The sequence below is a fragment of the Maniola jurtina genome, chromosome 15 (genome assembly GCF_905333055.1).
Source record: "Maniola jurtina chromosome 15, ilManJurt1.1, whole genome shotgun sequence".
Lineage (NCBI taxonomy): Eukaryota > Metazoa > Arthropoda > Insecta > Lepidoptera > Nymphalidae > Maniola > Maniola jurtina.
The window spans coordinates 7,602,532-7,625,595 of NC_060043.1; the positions used below are offsets into that span (position 1 = coordinate 7,602,532).

Genomic DNA, 23,064 nt, shown 5'->3' on the forward strand with positions numbered 1-23,064 from the left:
TTTGCAAAACAGCGACATCTATTATCTGTTGCTGATATTATGATGCTTACCAACTACAGCTTATCACGTAGTGTTTGTAGTTTTACATAGATGGCGTTACTAAGCATTTTGTTAAATTATATTGTTCATTTTTTATCAGTCTAATCAATAATAATAAATAATTATTCATCTAAGATATATTAGTAAATCAAAATTTTCAGAAAACGAAATGCTAAGTAACTATTACATTTACAGAAATTCTTATCTCTGTTTTTAGTTGATATTATAAAGATCAGCAGAAAGCGAGCAAAAAAATATATTGATACTAAAGCATTTGAATGGGATTTATATAATGAATAAAAAAAAATTAATAGTAACTGCCCGCGGCTTTGCTCTTGTGGGAGTTTCGGAAAATCCAGTCTCATTCATTATCTATGAAGGGAACCTCAGTGCAAAATTTCAGTTTTCTATGTATAAAGGACTTGGGCTTGGCGTTAATGAGTCAATCAGTGAGGCAGGACTTTTTACTATCCATCAGAAAAGTATTTGAAAATGCGGGAGCATTATTTAAAATATTGTATTCCGGATCTTACAATAGTAAAATTGTTTTTGCCTTACCTACTTAATAATACTAATACTCAGTGCCCGGTAAAACCAACTGTGGTTTTTGTGGCGCTGAATGTAACAAAAACTCTGTACATTTTTTTATGTCAATAATAATAAATAAAAATAAAAGCTTTTTCAATTTGCAGTATGTGGTCATACCACCTAGAAGATCGACGGCCGAAGCTTTCCAGATCTTGATTTCTCACATGTTTGGCGATGCTGGAAGTCCTTACTTAGTAGGAGTGGTGAGCATTTTGTTTTTTATGAATTACAATAATATCTCTCTCTGCACAAGTACATGTGTGTTTCAATAACTGTGCCGAACAATTTCACAACCTCAGAATACTTGACGCTTGGCTTAGTTTTAGATTTAGAGCAACGAATCACACTGTCACACTAAAATTATAAAGGCGAAAGTTTGTGTGTCTGTTTGTTACTCTTTCACGCAATAACTACTCAACGGATTTGGCTAAAATTCGGAATGGGATAGATTATACCCTGGATTAACACATGCTACTTTTTATCCCAGAAAATCAAAGAGTTTCTATGGGATTTTGAAAAACCTAAATGCACGCGGATGAAGTCACGGGCGTCAGCTAGCAGTTTAATAATAACGTTTGTATTGGGAAACGCGTGTGAACTGTTAACCCCACTGACTTTATGACTGATGATCTACTCAATTTCCAGATATCCGAGAGTCTAAAGAGGTCATTATCATCGTCGGAGCCGCCGAGTCTCAGCGTACAGTTCAGGTCGCTGCAGCGCGCGCTCTTCGTCACATGTTTCGTCGAAGTGCTCGGCGGCATATTCTTCCTGTTAACGGCTATTTACATCGTCAGAGATAAACAGAAAGTCGATAGAGCCATTGCAGGTCAGTTTATTTACTAGCTACATATCAACTGTGAATTGGCAACATGTCCTGTCTTAAATGTTTGAGGATTTCACTTTAATATACTATTTTATCTGTTGTACAGTGTCACAGTTCACGACAGTTATCTAGTTAAGAGGAAAAAACTTGAAAAAAGCATGCACACAGGCAAATTGTATGTACAATCACTAAAATGTTGCATACATTTTGAGAAAAAACTCCATATTTTGCTTTATGTATCAACTTTCATGTCAAAAGTATTAGAGAGAGAGCCAGCGAGGGCCAGACCTTCGTTATTTTATTGAAGGTGAAAGATTTTTCGTGTATTGTCCCCAACTCAGGAAAGAACGATCAGCGACTATGAAGTTTGGATTGTGGTGGCTTTGGGAGATAACAGGTAAAAAGGTGATCGCTGATCATTCTTCCCTGTGTTGGGAACAATATGCAGAGAAACTTTTAGCTTTTATAAAATAACGAAGGTCTGGCCCTCGCGAGCTCTCAGTCCATATGGGTACTTTTGATATGACAGTCGACACATCGAGCAAATATGGCGAATCCTTTCTTAAAATGTATGCACTATAGTTAGCTCAAGTTTTTTCTTTCAAAATTGAGAGTAGGTTGCCAGTACACAGTTGATGTATCTTCTTATAGTTTTACTTAAATATTTTGCTTCATATTCTTTATTCACTAAAAACTTTGCTTAATAATATGCTTTTGTTATTATTATTATTATTATGTTGGTACTAGTTTTCTTTTTAAGGCCTAACGCAGATTTTAGTAGATAATCGATTTATGTTAGACTGGCCTATTCGGTTGTGCAAAGTCTCAACTTCGATCACTGAAATGGGCATATAAATACAAGTACGATTGAAAACGTACATGCCATACAAAGGAGACATATTTTGTGACGATTGGAAGCGCCCCACCGGGCGTACCTGGAATTAAAAATGACACTTTGTGTCAAATGGTCTTCGTGTTGACACTATGTTGACAGATATCTCATCACTAGCATTTAGTTCCGAGTACGCTCACATGACGCTCACTGCTGCTATATCAGGGCCAAAATAGCGAAAATCAAGTTGGTTCATGAACAGCTGGTCGGCAATCACAGATCCAGCGTGTAATAGGTTCTCACCTCTTTCCACAAGATACACTGCCCATCCCTTTTCCACAAGATACATTATGAAAAAGATATGACATTACTTTTAGACCTGCCAGTTTTGTGTAGTTTGAGCACAAGTAAATAGGCATCAAAACCAATGATTTACGCCATGCGTGGTCGATATTCAAATGCATTTGAGAATATCGTTTTCCCCGATGTATAATCAGGACAGTAAATCGAAATGGGTCTGCGAGTCAGTATAATAATTAGTCACTAGTAATACCTAATCGTTCTGATATTTTTTTGCTGATTTTTAAGTAATTTATATTTTTATTTTCAACGATTTCATCGTCATCTGCGCTAGGCCTACCTAAATGTATTTTTGTAACAAAACTCTGAGTCGCATGATCTTGTATACTTAGGGTCAGTGAGTCAGTATAATAACTAGTCACTAGTAATATTATCTAATCGTTCACATATTTTTTGTTGATTTTTAAGTAATTAATATTTTTTCACCGATTTTATCGTCATCTGCGCTAGGCCTTCCTAAATGTATTTTTGTAACAAAACTCTTAAGTCGCATGATCCTGTATACTTATTTTCATATTTATTATTTTGTTGCAGCTTATGGTATTTTTGAATTGCTATAGCCGTATGTATTATTATGGTTTAGTTTTACAACTAGTGTACGTAGTATTTGGAGTGTGCTTTCAATTCCTACTTCACATTGTTTCAGTTGCTTCAAAAATAGTTTAGGCCATTTTAGGTGAGTGTTTAGGTAATGTACACTAATACAGGCATAACGCATAACGGAGTGGCTTCCTGAGGTAGTGGAGCGGTGTGATGACGTAACGCGAGAGCTCAGTGATTCGGCTTGTGATAACTATCACCCCTCCCGCACCCCTCCACTACCGCCGCAGCCTACTCAGTAATGCCCTATACATACAGAATATAACCAGAACGATAGCAAAAACGAAGGCAGGTGATAGTACTGATGATTATTGATAAGACACTACAAAAAATACTAAATCACTAACGGCCGTATTCACAATCATTACTATAAGGTCTTACAGTGCGCTCGAACGCATAGTGTAGGCACTAGGTTTCACCAATCAGATCATTGTAAATTGACGTGATACAGTCATCTGATTGGTGGAACCTACACTGTGCGTTGGAGCGTACTGTGAGACCTCATAGTAACGTTTGTGAATACGGGTGTTAAACTACTAGATAAGGCAAAAGGTTATTGACATTGGATTGTGTTAAGGTAGTACAGTAATATCGCTAAGTTTTCGCTAGCATTCTGGTTATACTCTGTAGGTATATATAGCCTATAACAGCATTGTTCCATCAACCCTATACAAATTTTAAACACTGTTTAATAGATTTCTCTTTATGTTCAGTCCTTCAAGGTGCCAACACATTATTGTGATGTTGATTTGTATGGAAGGCTATTAGAATCATATATTTCTTATATTAAAAAAAGTTCATTTGACTCTAGAAATGCTGTTATAGATATTACACGTGTCAATAAAGAAACTAATCGAAGCGAAGCGTCGCTAATCTATCCGTCTCACTCACACACTTGTAATCTGTGTAAGCGATTTAAAATGATTGACACAGTTCTTTTCGATTAAGTAGTTTCTTTATTGGCATTAAACATAATATAAATAATTAATCGACAATCTAATGACTAACATCTTTTTCATTCTGCATGTGAGCTTTAGTATAACTAGGTGTATGTAATACTAAGTTGCTAAGTTGTTATATTTTATGGTATACATTATTTGCATGTTTCAAAAAATAACGCATTTTAATAACCTAAATCATTACTAAGCTAAGATAACCACAATATTTAAACTTCCATTAGTATGCACCATATTGCATTTATAGTTTATAATAATTATCATATAAAATGAGTAGATAAATAATTTTCATTATTAGGAATTATGCCTAAATAATGAGTTAGCAATAAAATAAAACAATTAGTACTTCATAATGCATAAGAATGCGACTCGTACGTTGAAGGCACTATTCAGAAACTTTCCCGTAAGTCAAAAAACTACAAACTTTCAAGTCAACCAGATGAACAATGCATAAACGCATAGGTTGGTACAAACAGACAGACAAACATTAAAATTTTAAGTCTAATATATTCAAATTCTCGTTAGTAAAGAAAGTGACCTAAGTTATTTTAAAATAGAAAGAAACAGTTACAATACCTACAATGTTTTTAAATTTATAAATTTTTGGAACATCCCAATACCAATGATATTTTTTTTGTTTTTCTTGCTTGTAATAAAAAAATAACATTGGGGTATCTTGTCTACAGAAGCAGAAGCGCAAAGTGCAGAGCCGTCACACAGTAATGCCCAAGAAGAGCACCAAGAAGGTGGTGAATAATAACATGCCACCTCTATTACTTGTCAGTCGATAACATTTAGCATTCGAGTCGATGTCAGAGCTGTAAATTTTCATTAGCGATCGATGGCCCTAACACGGAATTACAGCTGAGTACAAGAAGATTATCGCAATCACCATTTTACCACCGAACCGCAAGACGTCGGGCGAGTTTCCATCCTTAGCTCCGGGCACGAAACGTTTTGCGTCTTCATTCCTCATTCGCATGGCTAAGGTTTAGAATACTCTTCCGCGATGTTTTCTACCAATTACAATCCTGGTATCTTTAAAACAAGAGTGAATAGTCATCTTCTAGGTAAACTCGTCCCATCTATCATCACTCTCCATCAGGTGTGATTGTGGTCAGCGCTTGCCTGTAATAAATAAATAAAAACCTCTGATTGGCTAATACCACTCTAATGGCCATATACAAGTACGCTGGAAGTCATACAAAATGACAGTTATTTCTTGTGCCAATTCCAAGAGCTCTACCAAGTGTACCGGAAATTAAAATTGACACTTGTAGGTATGAAATGGACTTCGTGTTGACTCTGTTGACAGATTTCTCATCACTAACATTTAGTACCGAGTACGTACACTGCTGCTATCAGCGCCGAAATGGCGAAAATAGAGTTCTTCAAAAACAGGTCGGCAGTCCAGCGTACATGTAGAGATCATTGGTTTACGCTCTTCTACTATTGACCTACACACTGTTGTAGTACAAGAGTAGGTACAGTAGAGACTATTATCCGGACCTCAGTCATATGGATTCGCGATTATCTGGACACCGGACCATCTCATGTGGAAGCTTTCAGGCCCTGAAAATAGCTCTCAAATGGTTCGAAAAACAAAAAGAGTGTGATACTGTGCGTTTACTTGTTGAGATATTTGTATTTGTTATTTTGAATAAAGACCTAACATTATGTGTTAACAATATGTATAGGTACACAAAAATCGCTTCGGATTTTCGATTATCCGAATGCCTTACAACAATTAGTCCGGATAATCGAGTCTCTACTGTATTCTAAATTAAGCCACGAGTGATTGCTATGATCGCAATGTCGTAATGACAAGTTCGGTGCAACGGGGACGGGAGTCTGACGGAGTCGAATAAATGTACGTGTAAGATATTTGTATGCCGTAAATTAACTATTTGTTTCGCTTGTGATGTAGTGTCAGAGCCGGAATGTTATGATTGATCTAAAATCGACCATAGAATCGCTTTACCACCCTTAGCTTGAATGTCGTTTGTACATCAGAAAACTACAAGTATTTTCGCTTACAAAACCTACATAGTAAATTTGATTCACTGATATTTGTTGTCAACAAGTGTAAATTAAAAATTTATAACGCCCCCAACAAGGGAAGGTTACAGTAACTAGAAAAGAGCTGATAACTTTCAAACGGCTGAACCGATTTTCTTGGATTATAGCTAAGAACACTCTCGATCAAGCCACCATTCAAACAAAAAAAAAACTTTAATAAAATCGGTTCATTAGTTTAGGAGCTACGATGCCACAGACAGATACACAGATACACACGTCAAACTTATAACACCCCTCTTTTTGGGTCGGGGGTTAAAAACGGTAGAGTTATTTTATGATCGACTATACCTACCTACTAATTACTTATGAGTATGACAAGCAACAAAACTGATTCTATTTATTTTTGTCTAAAATCTATTTCCGTATTTTTCGTTTTTTCCGTTTCTTTTGTATCCTTCTATGGTATTAATATTTTCAAAGTTTATTTTGTCTCCCAAAACCAAAAACTACCTTTCTGGTTTGACATTCTGGTTCTGACAATGTTCCTACATTGATCGTCAAATATAATTTATATAGAAGACTGATTCGTAAATGCACAGCAAATGATCAAAGAAATATTGTATGAAGCGAGAGTGAGATAGTTGTAATTAATTTAAGGTTACGGTAACTAGGCATCACATTACCTACTGGCTAGGGTTAAGACATGATGTGCCTAACAAATCCTTTCCTACAATCGTTAGTTCTTCGATTGTGCATTTCGATAATATTTATTTAACCTATTAGGTTAGGAAAATGGAAGAATAATTATTTTAATAATATTCTAACCAAATCAGTGGTGTGCAGGCAAAACAAGCATGTATTGATATTGTGTCCAAGATCATTTCGAAATGGATAGATGTTAGTTTAATTATTTCTATAATAATAATTCGATGTGTTTATTATCTTATATACTTTTAGTTTTTGGTAGAGAAAACTAAACAGTAGATAAATTATTACTTACCATCAGTATTTTAAATGTTTAATCAATTTTTGACTACCTGTGATTTGAAAAGGCGCAAAGGTTATGAATGATTGTCTAAATCGAAAGCTTATCATAAAATTGTATCTATTAAATGCTTATCTAAGGCTGACATCTACAGAGCGAACTTTGGCTTTGCTTAGACTTAAGATACTGATAAAACGAGACAGCGATATATCGCTTGACATAAATCTGTTTCGTTTTAACACCTTCACTGCGTTGGCGCTAGACTAAGACTTACTGCCAGTGCTGTACGAGTCATATATTTCTCGTAGCAAGAATGCCAGCTGTGCGTTACGACCTTCATTTTCCCGTATCAGGTCCTGACTTCAAAGGTCCTTGGAGACATGGAAACTCATCGCAAGTACAAAATTTTTGAACGAATCGATAGGTTATATCCTTGTGTATATACAGTTGGCGTCGCCCGGGATTCCGTACGATATTTTAAAAGTTATAGGCATTTTTCAAAATCGGTGATTTTACGGGAAATTACTTCCCGTGCCGCGTAGAATAGATAGAACGCTAGTGATGAGGTACACTCGTAAAATATGAAAAGGCGACATAAACTTGAAATAATATTTATTAATATTTCAACATGCATAATTAACAAAATAATAATCATTAAAAACAAAAAGAAAATAAAACAGTATTACAAATTCCTGTTTTTTAAAAAACAAATATAATAGGAACTTAAGATCAGACTTAGTTATTGAGATCAATTTACTAATCATAAGCATGCTAAATCAAAAAATATAGTGGAGAAACTATTAAACGAGAGCAAGCTAACAAATTATATTAGTCTTAAGTAAAAAAAATAAAAACAATACAATTGAGAAGATTAGGAACAAAAGGTGACATTTACACATAGCCCAAATATATAAATCTCACCTTCTGTTCTTCACCTCCTCAATTATTAGTAAGTATGTAACAAAAAAAATCTTATTCAATTATAAAGTCTTGCTTAATTGGACAAAAAAATTAAGTACTTAAGTTTTAAAAATTATGTTTTTGCTAAGTATTTAAGTATCTAATCAACTTTTAATTACTTTTTTTTTAACTTTATTAACATAATTTTTTTTAATTTAATTTTAATTGCTTATTTTACATGTGCCTCATTAAAATAGTCTAAACACATTGGTTTTTGGCAATCGTCAGGATTGATGACAAGAAAAATAATAAAGAAATTATAAAATGAGAAATAAAAACAATTATCTTTATGTATGTAACAAACAAAATATTTTCATCCTTATTTTAATCATTAAATTTTACTTAATTAACAAAAGTAGTAGATACTTAATATAAAATAATATTTTCATTAAGTATTTTAATAACCTTTTTTGTAAAAATCACAGAATAAAAGGAACTTAAACATCGCTCTTAGTTTTTGAGATATTTCTTACTTTTTATATACCTATTTTTCTTTAATTTCTTAATTTACAAGTAAGTATTTTATTATAGCACACACATTGGTTTTTGGTTATCCTAACAATGACAAAGAATATATTGAAGTAACTTTGAGAGTAAGAATAAGAGTACGATCGCATATTTAGTCTAAATAAAAGAACAAAACAATTACTATTAAGTACCTATGTAACAAACAACATATTTTCATCCTAATTTTAAAATTTTGCATGATTGACTAAAGTATTAAGTTATGATATGAAATTATATTTTTATTAAGTATTTTAACTATCACAAAAATATAAGGAACTCAAAGAACACTCTTAGTCATTGAAATGTTATTTTTTTTCCATACATATATGTATAATCTTTTTTATATCTTCATTTATTTATTTTTTTATTTTATTTTTTATATTTTATATTTTTTTATTTTTTAAATTTAATTAAATGTAAATGATACATGAAATGATAGGTATGCTATGCTTATTTGTCATGTACTTTATTATAACAGTCTAAGCACATTGGTTTTTGGCAATCCTGGCAATAAGTGCGAACTTTTTTTACCTTTTTATCACTCTCACGGCTGCTAAATTCTTTTCTCAAATCTTTATAACAAAAATGGCATTTCTTAAATTTTTCTGCTTTTATTAAAGTGTGAGCTATTCGCTTTTTTGATTCGTTGTTGTGCGAGTCAGTAAAAGATATCTTCGTAAGAGATTGAATTATAGACTCCAGGAATGTTAACAGTGTTATTTGGTCCTCATTTTTCATTTTATGTATAAGCCAAGCATTCACTAAGCAAGTTCCAAATAACAGACTCATCATCAGCTTGCGAAACCATTTTAATCCTCTTAAGAGAGTTGAGTAGTAGGCGGTCATTTGGTCACTAAAATCTACACCTTTTTTACATTCATTGTACATTATTACACACGCTGGCTTCATGATTGGCTGTTTAGATACACGTGATAGTTTTCCAGTATCTTTTAAAGTAGCACTGTGCTCTTTGACGGTAGTTAACATTGTAACAGGACGTTTGTCCATCCACTTAATTATTTTAACGCCTTTTTGGTTCATGCATCCAATAATTTGTCCTTTCTTTAATTTTGTGCTTATGAATGTCTTTGGCAGTCCTTTCCTATTAATTCGCACAGTGCCACAAAGAAATGTCTTCTTTTTTAGTAATTCTGCAGCTAAAGTAATTGAAGTATAAAAGTTATCTGCTATGAGAGTTCGGCCTTCTTCTAATAAATTCTTAGTTAGTTTTAATACGACATCATATCCATGTCCTGATCCTGATTTTTCGTCATCTTTTCCCGTATAAATAATTACTGAGTAAGTATAACCCTCAGGTGTGCACAATTTATATAACTTGATGCCATATTTGTGAGCTTTGTTTTTAATATATTGGCGAAATATAAGGCGTCCTTTCCATGGTATCATTGTTTCGTCAATAACCATAAATCTTCCAGGCTTCAATACTTCAGTAAATGATTTCAACAATATATCGAGTACATTTCGTATCTTATATAATTTGTCTCCTTTATCAACATTGTCACTGAAATGCCAGAATTTCAAAAGTAGCAAAAAACGATCTCTAGATATAAGGTTTGCTATATACTCATTTCGATAGCATTTCTTTTTAGACCAATACAAATTCACTTGAGGCAATTTAGTGATACCCATTACCATTAACACACCCATAAACTTTTCCATTTCTTCAAAAGTAGTTGGCACCCATTTTTTTACGCGAGACTTTGGCTTAATGTCATGTGAACTTATATATTCCGCAGCATACTTATTAGTTTCCACCACCATTTTTTCAATAAGTTCTTTGTTAACAAATAATTTATAGTAATCAAGGGGTTCATTTAGTTGTATATTTGGTGGAATATTTATTTGGCTTCTTTGTAAATACTGTTCAAAATTTATTGCATTTGTATTTGAAATATCAACCCATTCCTCAGACCCTTCATTATCAACATCTTCAATAGAAGCGCTTGATTCAGATTCACTGTCATATATTTCATCAAATGTATCAGAACCATCCTCTGAATCTAAGTTACTATCTTCAAAAGACGAGGATACATCAGAAGAAAATTGCTCAATTCTTACATTTACTTCAAAGCTGGGTGGTTTGTGAGTTTTATCTCTAATTTTAGGTGAAAGAATTTTTTTATTAGTTTCTATGTTTTGTGTGTTCTCTGTACTGGATTGATCTAGTTGCTTCTGCTCTTCATAAAGTTTTGTTTCTGTAGTAATAAATGGGGTTTTTTTCTTTTCAGGTAGATGTTGAGTAGTAATCAAGTTTTTTGTTTTTCTAGGTACTTGATCGAATATTTCTTCATCAGATTCTTCGTCAGCTGCAGTTGAAACCTTATGTTGTATTAGTAAACTTTCAATGTCATCATCACTTCTAGGCGATCTTTCGTTATGTATAGCCGGGTAACATATATCATCATAGTTGTTATCTGATCTCATTTTTGTGAATTTCACTTGCTTTGGAGTGCTCGGTGAGTTTACACTGACATTATTGGAGTTATCGTCATAATCTCCAAATAGAACGCCCTTCCGTTTTGTAGACAACGTAGGTGTTTGGTGAATTTGAATGTTTCCATCCGTATTTGTGGGCGTGCAAGACGATGGTGTATTAAACTGTGAAAATAGCTTACTTGTTTTCTTACTTTTGGGTGTCGATAGCAGTTCAGTCATAACCTTAGAATTCATAGGTGATTCTAGAGGTGGTATCAAATTACTTATAGAAATGTTGTCTAAGGATATCGAATCAGCCTCAGTGATATCATTTTCGTTGGTTTGTACCTGTTCCAAAACACAAAATTGTTTACTTGTCGAAGGACTTGTGAAAATTGAGTTCGATTTCTTGTGCATTGTTTTCTGAGTACAAGTCACCTCCGGATCACTAATAAGTGAATCAAGCTTCTTGTTAATTGTCACACTATGCAAAACTTGAATTTTTTTTTTCGCTGGCGATGGATTTTTTGAAATCGGACTCGGTTTTTGAGAACTAGTCAGACTGGAACCACTACACTGGACAACATTATTTCTAGCTTCTTCACCTTCTGTCTTTATTGCTGTACGCATATTAAGCTTCCTACGTGATCGTTTCATTTTCGCACTTCGCGCGTGACAACAAATAGCAACGTGGAGACGTCTCAACTACGCACCGCACTAGTGCAAACTGGAGCGCCGCGTGCGCGCACGCCAGTGCGGTACGGGGTGGAGAGGTACGTCCAAATAGTTCCCGTGCCGCATCAGAGGAAAATAATTTTATTTCTACGCGTTACGCAAAAATACTTCCCGTACATTTTTTTATAGAAAACTGATTACATATAAAGCAAGGATGTCGGGAATATAGTTATCTCTTTTGTTCGTGTATGGGAACTTAGTTTATCCACCCGCGCACCAGGCGTAAGACAAGGACAATTAGCTGCCGCACAGGCCGGAACTCAAATACGACAAAATACTTCTCGTAACGCAGGGAACGTGTTAACTGAAACTTAAGTCTTAACAAAGTCAAAGTAGGCTCTACAGATCTCAGGCTGAGATTTATGAGCGCACTTTGACTTTGCTCAGACTTAAGACACTGTTAAAACGAGACAGCGTTATACCGCTGGCATAAATCTGTCTCGTTTTAACTGAAACTTAAGTCAAAGCAAAGTCAAAGTGCACTCTATAGATTTCCACCTTAGTCTAAGCAGCTTGCGCGTCACTGACTAGGATTTTTATTTTAACCGACGATGTAGACATCACTGATTGTTACTACTTGTACTACATAAAGCCAATAATGATTAAAATTAACTAAATGGATACTTATTAATTACACTCCTTGGCAATCTAGTTTTCGGTGTTAAAAAACCATACAAACAATACAAATATTGCCATTTCATATAAGACCTTGTTGCCATAATTTAAACAAAATACGTTCCGCTAGACGTTTCGCTATACGATCATAATACAATCCGAAAACGAACTAAGATTGCCCAGTAGCGTAATTTATTTCTTAGTACCACAAAATGTTTTTGAAATACATATTATGTTACATTACCTCAAAGCACTTGTCACACAAGAGAAAGTTATGTTAGTAATATTATTATTTATTCTGATTGTGTTTTTCATTTTTAAATCATTTATTTTATATTCGATAGCTATTTAATTCATGTAAATGCATTAATGGAAAGTTACTTAAGTATGGTCTGTTACAGATAATATATTCATACAGTTTAACAAGTTTGCCTTAGAAAATGATGTTTTTTAGTACTTTTATTGATGTAGTGTAGTGTAATGTTACTTACTAACGGTATTTCAAATAATAAATATTACAATTTATTATTGTTAAAAAAATTATGTTTCCAAACTTAAGAGTACCTACAGAGCAAGATATTAAATATTGAAGTATGTACAAATTAAATTTGCAAATGTATTGCTTTTCCACAGGATAAGTAGATAATAAATAGATCAAGTCAATTTAGTTGAGAGATTTGTGTAAAAACCAAATTGGTTAATTGGTTTAAATTTTTTAATTGGGTTTTCAAAATTATTGTAAGTTTTATTTATATTGTGTAAGTGGCTCAATATTGTCATCGCCAATCACATACATACCTCCAATAGTTTGTCAATTATACTATAGAAAAGTTTTTGTTTGCACGTTAAACTGTATAGAATATCAATCAAGACTGAATTGTTTGTTTTAAAATTCCTAATTATAATAGAGAATTGTTTGTAAATATTGTGTAAAGTATGGAATTGAAAATAAATACATAATTTATTTTTCATAATGAAGTTTTATTGTAAGTAACATGATGGCACTTTCGGTGGGTAAGAGAGAATATTATTAATTAAGTACTTAATTTATATTAATTATACATAATATGAGGTATCATTTAAAATACTTACTATAAATTTAATCAAGGCACTTTTAAAAACTAATCAAGTGTCAGAACACGCATAAGGTAGGGTTCCGTAGTTTAAAAATGTCCTACAGTAAACTAAAAACAAGATCAATAATTAAAAACAAAGTAATTTTTTGTATATAAATAGTTTGTTCCAGGACCAACTATAATACACATTATTTAATGATCTCACAATAGTCATGATAATTTTTGTTTATTCATATGTGCTAGAATTATAGAATTTTTCAATATAGCAGTTTAGTTATTCTAGGCTGGAACATTATTGACGTGAAACTAATACTTTGGGACTATTATTTCATAAACCTTTAGTTTTTTTCGCAAAACCTTTTTCAAATACCTTTTCAATGAAATCCCATTTTCGAGGCGGTGTCTACGTAAAAAAAATTATGACTCAAGTTTGATGTTCAAGAGATATAAATAGTTTAAATATTTTTGCAAAATTTTATCATACATACAGGACTAATAGTTTTCTTGCCTACGGAACCCTAAAAAGAGCTTAATCACTGACGTAAAATAAAAGTATAGCATAATACAACAGTTTCCACAAATATTCATCTGAAAGTATTTTACCATTTCATATATTATGTAGGTATTGTACTGATGTTGATAAAATTACAAGTGTAAATTTAAAATTTATAACACCCCCGACACGTGAAGGTTACAGTAACTAGAAAAGAGCTGATAACTTTATTGCTTTCAAACAAAAAAACTAAATTAAAATCGGTTCATTAGTTTAGGAGTTACAATGCCACAGGCAGATACACAGATACACACGTCATATTTATAACACCCCTCTTTTTGGGTCGGGGGTTAATTACAATAATTTGGCCCAGACATAGCTAGGCGTTCGTCAAATTAGGACAAGAGAATGTGATAGTACCATAGGAAAACTAAAATTCGACGATCAGCTAGTATGATCCCGACGCGACGTCTTTAACAAAAACCATGTTTCAAATCTTGTAGTTTTTATCTCGGAAAATCAGAGATCCCACGAGATTTTAAAAACCCCAAATCCACATGTACGAAGTTTCAGGCATCATCTTTTTGGTACAGAAATAGCTGGCATACCAGGGACATGTTTTATCCAGGGAAAAATCAGTTTCACGGTATTTAAAAAAAAACGTAAAATCCAAGCGAAGTTACGGGCTTCAAAAATTATTTTCCTACCATTATAAAAGTTAACAAAATTGAATTCTTTATTTAGGTGAACATTGGCTGGCATTACATAAGGGCATGCTCAGATCATGAATTGGTCCGAAATTGTACATCTCTATTTTACGTCAATGATCAATCTTTTACATACAAGTCACACTCCCATATGGGAGGTAAGTAATAAAATTGTCAAATCAATAACAGAAAATCAACGACTTACGTAGTAGTATCATCACACTGGATTTGTATTAAAAATTACAAAAAGAATTAAAATCAATAATAATAAGACTTTACTAGTCAATAAAATAAAGACTTTATAAATCAATATGTTACTGTAAAAGTTCAAAATATGGCAAATCCTGAGATTTACCAGTAAAAGCCAAGATTTACCAGGCCTTAAATTGTACAAGTCCAAACTGTTTTATGATAAATAATCATTAATTTCGGATTTTTACTAGCATTCGCTCAGTAAATCTTAGGTTTTAGATAGAAACACGGTAAAGTTTGAATAACTAAAATAAGTTTGAATTCGGCATTTACTTCTAAATAGATAGATAAATGGTGTACACGGGTACACCAAGATTTTCTCAATGCTCGCTGGGTAACATCGTTTGTGAAACTGCGCCGTCCCTTCATTCAGCTTTACCTAATCAATCTTCGTTTTGCTACGGAAGTGATCGGCTCGCTTCGCTTGCCATCTCTCCTTCGCTTCACGCAGGCTCGTAGACTCGCATCGTTTAGGACCTCCTTGGCGCTTTACAAAGAGTCTAGGACTTGACCGTGTCTCTGAAGTAAATCCTAAGATTTGCTAAGTAAAGTCCGAAATTAAAGATTAGCACAAGAGTTTGGGATTTTAAGATTAGATTTACCGTAGCTCGAGCTTTTTCAGTAATAAACACAATTCACACACATAAAAAATGTTATTGTCAAAATATCAGTCTTACCCTGCTTCAAAAATTTTGAGGATATAATAATATAATATCAACAATCAATTAAAATTAACATTCTTTCCTATCCTAGCTAGGCAAAAGCTATATAGGTAAGTCAGAAAAATCACAAGGCCTGCCTGAGATAGGAATCAGCAATCCTTCAGTAAGAATCTAAGCTCTCAGTTAAGGCACTAACAAATTTAAAATATAATGTTAAAAAAATATGATAACTTTTCATATTTATTATCATTTTCCATGTCTTCCTAGAACGCTACACTGACAGACTTTATGGCGAAAATGGCAGTGACGTCATTGTTGCTATATAGTCTCTGTCTAATTTAGAGCTCTATATATGTATCAGAGTCAAACAATCCGGTCGAACGTCCAGGTAATGTATAATATAAAATTATCAAAAAATATCAATTCTTGAGATTAAAAGAAATACTTCAATTCCGCTTTCGGATTTTCACAAATAACATACATAAACAACACAATTTTAAAAAAGTTGTTAAAGGTCACACTTGTGATTTTCTTTAACACATCAGGTACATAACATACTCGTAACACTTTTTGATACAATTTAACACTGTAAGTCAGCCTATGATTCTTGCGAGCAGTAGCTGTCGGTTTTGCTGGAATCGTCATTATTGCCAACACTGGGATAAATTGCGACTCGGAGTTTCTTTGGGATCGGTTCACAGGAACTGAAACTATTGCTCAAGGGTCGTTTATTATTCGCAATGGTTTTTAGAAGAGTGACTGGGCCCCTGTTGTTGTTTTCCTCATCTGAGTTACTGGATGAGTTTGTAGCCAACTGACTATGGTTGTGCTCTTGCAGCGATAGCAACTGCTCAACTCTTAGATTGACATCCTTGTCCTGCAAAAAATGCAGTACATTTAAATATATTTGCATATATTACAGTCAAAAATTTTATCCAGTCAAGACTACTTTTATCTGCAAAAGCAGTCAAAAGTTACTAAAATTCCAGTCAAGACTTTTAAAGTCATTATGTTGGTTTAAAATCATTAAATTGATTGTTACATATATTATAGCTTAGACTTATATGTTAAAGCTAAACATACAGTATGTCTGTACATAGTTTTTTTTCTCCAAATGTTTCCTTAAAATTGCAGGTTTCAACATAGTTATCCTAGACAGTAAAACATTGAAAAGTGTAAATTAAAAATTTATAACACCCCCCAAAAGTGAAGGTTACAGTAACTAGAAAAGAGCTGATAACATTCAAACGGCTGAACCGATTTTCTTGGATTATAGCTAAGAACACTCTCCATCAAGACACCTTTCAAACAAAAAAAAAACTAAATTAAAATCGGTTCATTAGTTTAGGAGCAACGATAGATACACAGATACACACGTCAATCTTATAACAACCCTCTTTTTTGAAATTTTCTGCATAATAGGTTTTTACAGAAGAATCAGAGATGTGGCCTCACCTGCATCCAGCAGTGGGTAAGTATCTGGTCGAGGGTGATCCGCCTGCCCACGCTCACGGTCAGCATCCTCTTCATGAGCACCTTGGCTTGCAAGCTGACGCCCTGCCAGTGCGCTGGTGATATATAGTAGTTGCCGCTCAGAATCTGGTCTTGCAGAGTCATGTCTTTGAAGTATTCCGCTGAGAACGGGACATAGCCCACAAGACTGAAAAGAAAAGTTGCAAGTTGACAACAGACTTAGTTTGAATTTTTATTGGTTATCTATTTGTTATACAAGGCTGCAAACTTGTTATTTGGCACAAGTGGTTGTATTGAATACCCAGCATAAAGGATTAAAGATCTAAGAATTAAATGGAATTCTGAGCGTATTGAGGAATTCAAAAGCACGAGATTAGGAGGCCGACGTCTTACCACTTTTACAAAATACTAGGCTCTGCCTTGATTTAGTTTTTTTAAAAACTTGTGGGAACTTTTTGATTTTCCAGGATAAAAAGTAGCCTATGGTCACTTTCCAGGTCTTTAACTATACCCACACAAAACATAATTACATGGATCCGTTTCTCCGTCGCGACGTAATTGAAAGAAAAATCAACAAACCAACAAATAAACACACTTCCGCATTTGTAATATGGATAGGCATAGTGAAAAATTTATTCAGGTATTTAGGGCGCTTTTAGTGTCACGCGGATTTGCTCACGCACGCGGGATTGGACCGCATGCGTAAAATTTCACGCTGCGGATCATACGCAGCATGAGTTTCAGTTTTCTACGGGCTGCGTAACGGTATAGACGTGTTCATTCATTTCGGTAGTACAATACGGCGCGTGCGCCCCGCTCGACTCTAAAATGGGCACTGAAGTTGTAGGCAGCGCTTACGCATGCGGATACCCCGCACCGGGGTGACGCCCCGCACAGCGCCCCGCGTCCCGCGTGCGTTTATCACGCTTTACAATAGATACCTATATGAAATTGTTCTTTGCGGATGCTACGCATGCGGTCCAATCCCGCGTGCGTGAGCAAATCCGCGTGACACTAAAAGCGCCCTTAAGCTTATTCAAACTTTAAGGAATTTAACTTACCAGACGAAAAATATGACACCCAAGCTCCAGACGTCAACCTCAGGCCCGTAGCTCCTGTGGCCATTGGCTCTGAGCACCTCCGGCGCCACGTACAGGGGCGTGCCGCACATGGTCTTCATGAAACTGTCCTCTCGTATGAACTTGCTCAGACCAAAGTCTGAGATCTTGACCACAGTCTCTTCATCATTACTCACTAGCAGCACATTGTCAGGCTGCAAAAGACAAGGTTAGGAACCACAAGGTTAGGAAAATGGTAGATGCTTTTGATGTTTCAAAAGAACTTGTAAAAGTCTAATTGAATAAAAACATTTTGAATTTGAAACTTTAGTGCTACTCTATAAAACAATATGCTCAAGACTGGCACCTAGTGGAGGTTTGACAGTTTAAAATTAAAATTTAAAATTTGTCTATTCTTTTCTTACATTGGTAAGAAAAAGATGTGAATTCCCTAAAATTAAATTGCCATCAGAATCAATGCTACTGCCATTGTCATGCAAAATCTCACCCTGCTTAGGAAAATGATTTGGTGACCTCCTTGGGCGCTGTGGCAAGCGAGACCTCTCACTAATAAGACCACATCTCTTATTTATATATTTATTAGTTGGAGGTCCCAGGTTTTATTCCCGGCAGGGTTTGGAATTTTATAATTTCTAAATCTCTGGTTTGTCTAGTAGGATTCTTCGGCCGTGGCTAGTTACCACCCTATCGGTCAAGCGGTGCCGCCAAGCGATTTCACGTTCTGGAGATAGCGTGTAGAAACCAAAGGGTGTATGAGTTAAATAATAATTTGCCATACCCCTTCTGGGTTAGCCGGCTTCCATCTTAGACTGCATCATCACTTACCACCAGGTGAGATTGCAGTCAAGGGCTAACTTATATCTGGATAAAATTAGGTAATATTCATATACTCACTTTGAGATCTCTGTGTGTGATGCCCTGTGAGTGCAGATATTTGACTGCGAGCACCATCTGTCTGAACAGGAAGCGAGTGTGTCTCTCGGACAAGCGAGTCTGCTTGTGGATCCTATGGAACAGTTCCCCGCCTTGCATGTATTCCATTACTATGTACATCGCGTCGCGAGAGTCAATGACTTCTTCAGGTGATATTATACAGGGCTGCAAATTGTAAATAACTAAGATTATGATATGAAAACTATTTATCTAATAACTTCAGCAGGGTCATTTGAAATAATAAAAGTTACCTGTTAGATTTAATTATTTTTCTATATTATAAATGCGATAGTGTTTGTTAGTTGGTTTGTCCTTCAATCACGTGGCAAAGGAGCTCCGGATCGACGTGATTTTTGTATTAATATAGTTAAAGACTTGGAGAATGACATAGGCTACTTTTTATCCCAGAAAATCAAAGAGTTTCCACAGGATTCGAAGCAAAGTCAAAATCATTTATTCGAAGTAGGTACAAAATTGTACTCCTTTTGATGGTTGAAATTGTTAAATTTGTTGATATAGTGGTGATAATTTATTACGTAACTTAAAACTAAAGCTACGAAGGTTCCAAACGCGCCCAAGTCTGAGAAGAGCCCACAACAAACCCCTAAGATATTTAAGAACTTCAACATGGGCGAAGTCAAGGGCATCAGCTGTTTCTTAAATCTTAATACATACTTACATGTTTTAATGCTTTCATTATTTTGACTTCATTCATAATTTTTACTGGATCATTCAGATGATTTATTTGCCCATTTGACAGTCTGCTTTTCTTTATTACTTTCATAGCATATTTAGTGCATTTCACCTGGAATTAGTAACAAATATTTTAATACATAAATACATACATACATATTTGGAAGAGGCAGAGTTTATACAGAACTGGCCAGTGGCAGAGAAGTAGTACCTACAGAGAGTGTGCTCCTCTGTAGATTCGTTTTTTTTTTTCATTCTGATACAAGTCAGCCCTTGACTGCAATCTGACCTGGTGGCAAGTGATGATGCAGTCTAAGATGGAAGCGGGCTAACCTGGAAGCAGTATGGCGCTTTTCATTAAACCCATACTCCTTTGGTTTCTATATGGCATCATACCAGAACGCTAAATAGCTTGGCGGCATGGCTTTGCCGGTAGGGTGGTAACTAGCCACGGCCGTAGCCTTCCACCAGACCAGACCAGAAATTTACAAATTGCAAACCCCTGTTGGGAATGTTATAGTGACATAAAAGGTTGCCATCGTCATCACTTGTGTATACATTGCTTAAATAATATGTGTAAAAAAAATACAGACTTTGTCATAAACAAGCTTAACAGTGCCACAAGCTCCTTGTCCTAATACTCTGGAAATATAATATTTTTGCGATACTTCTTTAGGTACTTTGTCTTGTTCATTTTTCAAGAGATCCTTGAACAAAAATACTGAAAAATAAAATAAAATAAAAATAAATAGGTATCAAAATGTTGCATTTAATTCAATTGTAATACATATTAATAAATATCAGCATCACTAGTTAGTTGAAGAAAAATAGAATTTTTCCTTTTTTTTCTGTTTGATGTTGTTGCTTCGTTATATTCTTTTTATAGTAGATTTTATATTATTGGCTTTTTAATTACATTAAAAAACCCTTAACTATTCAATGGTTATAAATTTAAATAACTGGCTTCCACAGGATTTACTATTATTTATTTATTAGTAGCTTAGGCATGATGAGTGAGTGATGACAAATATATAAACAAAGTATAACATTTTATTGTGATTATTGATATTAATCAATATAGTCTCAATGGATCCAGTAGTTTTGGCATAATGAGTGATGACAAATATTCAATAAACATGTAACAAAATAATAAACGAACAAAGTATTACAATTTTATTGAGGTCAAAATATAATTTTATTTAGCACAATGAGTGATGAAAAACAAACAAAGTATTACCTCTTTATATTAAATATGTACAAGAGAAAGAGGTTTCAGAAATATAACTTACTTTTTACGATTTCGTGTGTAACTGAAATAACGTCATTGTCATCTAGCACTCTGCTGTTCCCTTTCCCAATTTTCACACCATTTATGAATGTTCCGTTGTATGACAAGTCTGTTATTATAGCAGGATTGAGGGGTTCCCTGTTATTTGATTAAGTACATTTATCAATAATAATGTATGAATTTGAATATTGAAAGGTTATAAATAACTTTTGTTGGATTCAACAGCTGGCATTACTTTGCTGAAGTATGTGATACATAAGAAACCATAAGCTTAATTCACTATAATTCCCAAAACAGACAAAACTGTACAGTACAATGTAGGATCTAATATACACTGCTCATCTCCCCAGTATGGTTAGTACTATATTTATCTTTATTATATTATATTATGACGTAATTATAAAAACAATGAAATGCCTGCTGTCTACCTAGCTAAAGATTAGCCACAATATCAGTAATACCACAAATAATACTAGGTCTATGCACTAAAATTAAGTATGGGTTGCCTGGAAGAGATAACTACAGTGATTAGGTAGCCCTTTGTCTGTAAATCTATTCTGTATTTTAGTCTTTGGCATAGTTTTATTTTATTTTATTTTATTATTCAATTGTAATCAACAGCGTTATACAACATAATTATTATAATAAATCTAAGTTAAACTTAAGGCCACATGAGATTACCTACTTAAAATTAATTGACAAGTATTTTAACAGAGTATACAATAATATAAAGAAAAACAATAAAAACAAAGAGATGTACAAAAATTAAAACTGTGTGTGTGTGTGTGTGTGTTTAAGCAATAAATTGGTGTAAATAAAATAAATAAATAAAATTAGTAGGTAGAGAAAAGAAATATGTTTAAGCATACTTACGTTAAGTCTCGCTGAATGACAAATTGTTGTTTACTAACACTTTTAACAATATCATCCTTGATAAGATCTTTTTTCATTACAAATGTACAACTTGGAGCTCTTCCAAGCGTAAAGTCAGCCTTTATTAGATCTAGAAAATTGTTGAAAATGTAGTTGATATACAGATATGACAAAGAGTTAAGATTGCGGATTCTATGGTATTGAAGGTGAATTCAATGTTAGTGTTAACCTTTAGCTAAAGATTAACACTAACATTGAATTTATATTCTTCATACGTACCATAATATTCAGGATTTTGTTTCTCGTTACGCCAGCAATGTTTTCCAGCTATGCTGTATAACCGGCCCCAAATAATGGGGATCGGTAAGGAAGGAACCGGCTCACTCCACTCTATTTGCGAATTTTGCGTTTGAGTTTGTGTATTTCCTTCACACTCCTCTGCCATTTTTTGTTTCAAGGCTGTTCAATAAAGTTGAAAACAAGTCCTTGTTTTTCTTGAGCTTGAGACTTCCATAAAAAATACAATTTGAGCAAAAACGCAGCAAAATTTCAACTTTTATCCCATGCTTTTCTTGATCAAAGTCAGAGGGATATCCAATCAAAGCCTTCAACGTGCTTCTAGCATGCTTTTATTCTCAGATTTTTATTAAAATATATTGTGAGTTGTGTGACAGCGGCGCCTGGACGGCGGTTTTTTTGACAATGACAACTTATTCAAATAAAGGCATAGAGTAGAAGAATAAATAAAATCATAGAATAAAATAAAATTGCCAAAAATGTGCAGTCGTCACGGGTAACATTGTAACGCAGGCTATCTAGATAATCAAGTTTACCGTTAAGGGGCATGAGACGGGTCTGCCCGCGAAATTCAAATTTCAAATTGCGAAAAACCAAATTTGAATTTCGCGGGCAGACCCGTCGCTTCCACCTTAAGTTTGCAGCGGACTTTTAACAGGGCTCTCTCCGTCACTCGTTTCATACAATCGTAGTTCCAATTTCATTTGAATACTATGCAACCAAAGTCCATGAAATTTTGCAGACATATTTTAGAAACTAATATCTGTGTCTGTGGTGTTT

At 34.1% G+C, this 23,064-nt stretch overlaps 2 protein-coding genes and 1 long non-coding RNA gene across 10 annotated transcripts in view; 1 reads left to right on the forward strand and 2 right to left on the reverse strand.

The window, feature by feature from the left end:
- The window catches only part of LOC123872580 (protein spinster), a 54,743-nt gene extending 48,555 nt beyond the window's left edge, over positions 1–6,188 (forward strand). For 2 of the 8 annotated variants that reach the window (XM_045916927.1, XM_045916926.1), the window contains exons 7-10: positions 732–830; positions 1,273–1,456; positions 3,180–3,185; positions 4,888–6,188. In XM_045916927.1, the coding sequence (XP_045772883.1) occupies positions 732–830; positions 1,273–1,456; positions 3,180–3,185; positions 4,888–4,958 (360 nt within the window). In that variant the 3' untranslated portion in view covers positions 4,959–6,188. Of the gene's footprint in view, positions 1–731; positions 831–1,272; positions 1,457–3,179; positions 3,208–3,291; positions 3,322–4,885 lie in introns of all 8 variants that reach the window. The other 6 variants (XM_045916930.1, XM_045916929.1, XM_045916932.1 and 3 more) reach the window with 5 other exon arrangements.
- Positions 6,189–6,704: 516 nt separating this feature from the next.
- On the reverse strand, positions 6,705–12,194 carry LOC123872585. The gene is made up of 2 exons (XR_006797501.1): positions 12,155–12,194; positions 6,705–7,382 (listed from the first exon to the last, which is right to left on the reverse strand). It is a non-coding gene; the product is annotated as an uncharacterized LOC123872585 (long non-coding RNA).
- A 1,228-nt stretch (positions 12,195–13,422) lies between these two features.
- On the reverse strand, positions 13,423–22,671 carry LOC123872577 (ovarian-specific serine/threonine-protein kinase Lok). The gene is made up of 9 exons (XM_045916918.1): positions 22,267–22,671; positions 21,988–22,117; positions 21,116–21,252; positions 20,420–20,547; positions 19,813–19,938; positions 19,095–19,298; positions 18,183–18,394; positions 17,104–17,308; positions 13,423–16,525 (listed from the first exon to the last, which is right to left on the reverse strand). Exons 1-9 carry the CDS (start codon positions 22,430–22,432, stop codon positions 16,247–16,249), a joined length of 1,587 nt encoding a protein of 528 aa, XP_045772874.1. The 5' UTR covers positions 22,433–22,671; the 3' UTR covers positions 13,423–16,246.
- Between the last annotated feature and the right edge of the window lie 393 nt (positions 22,672–23,064).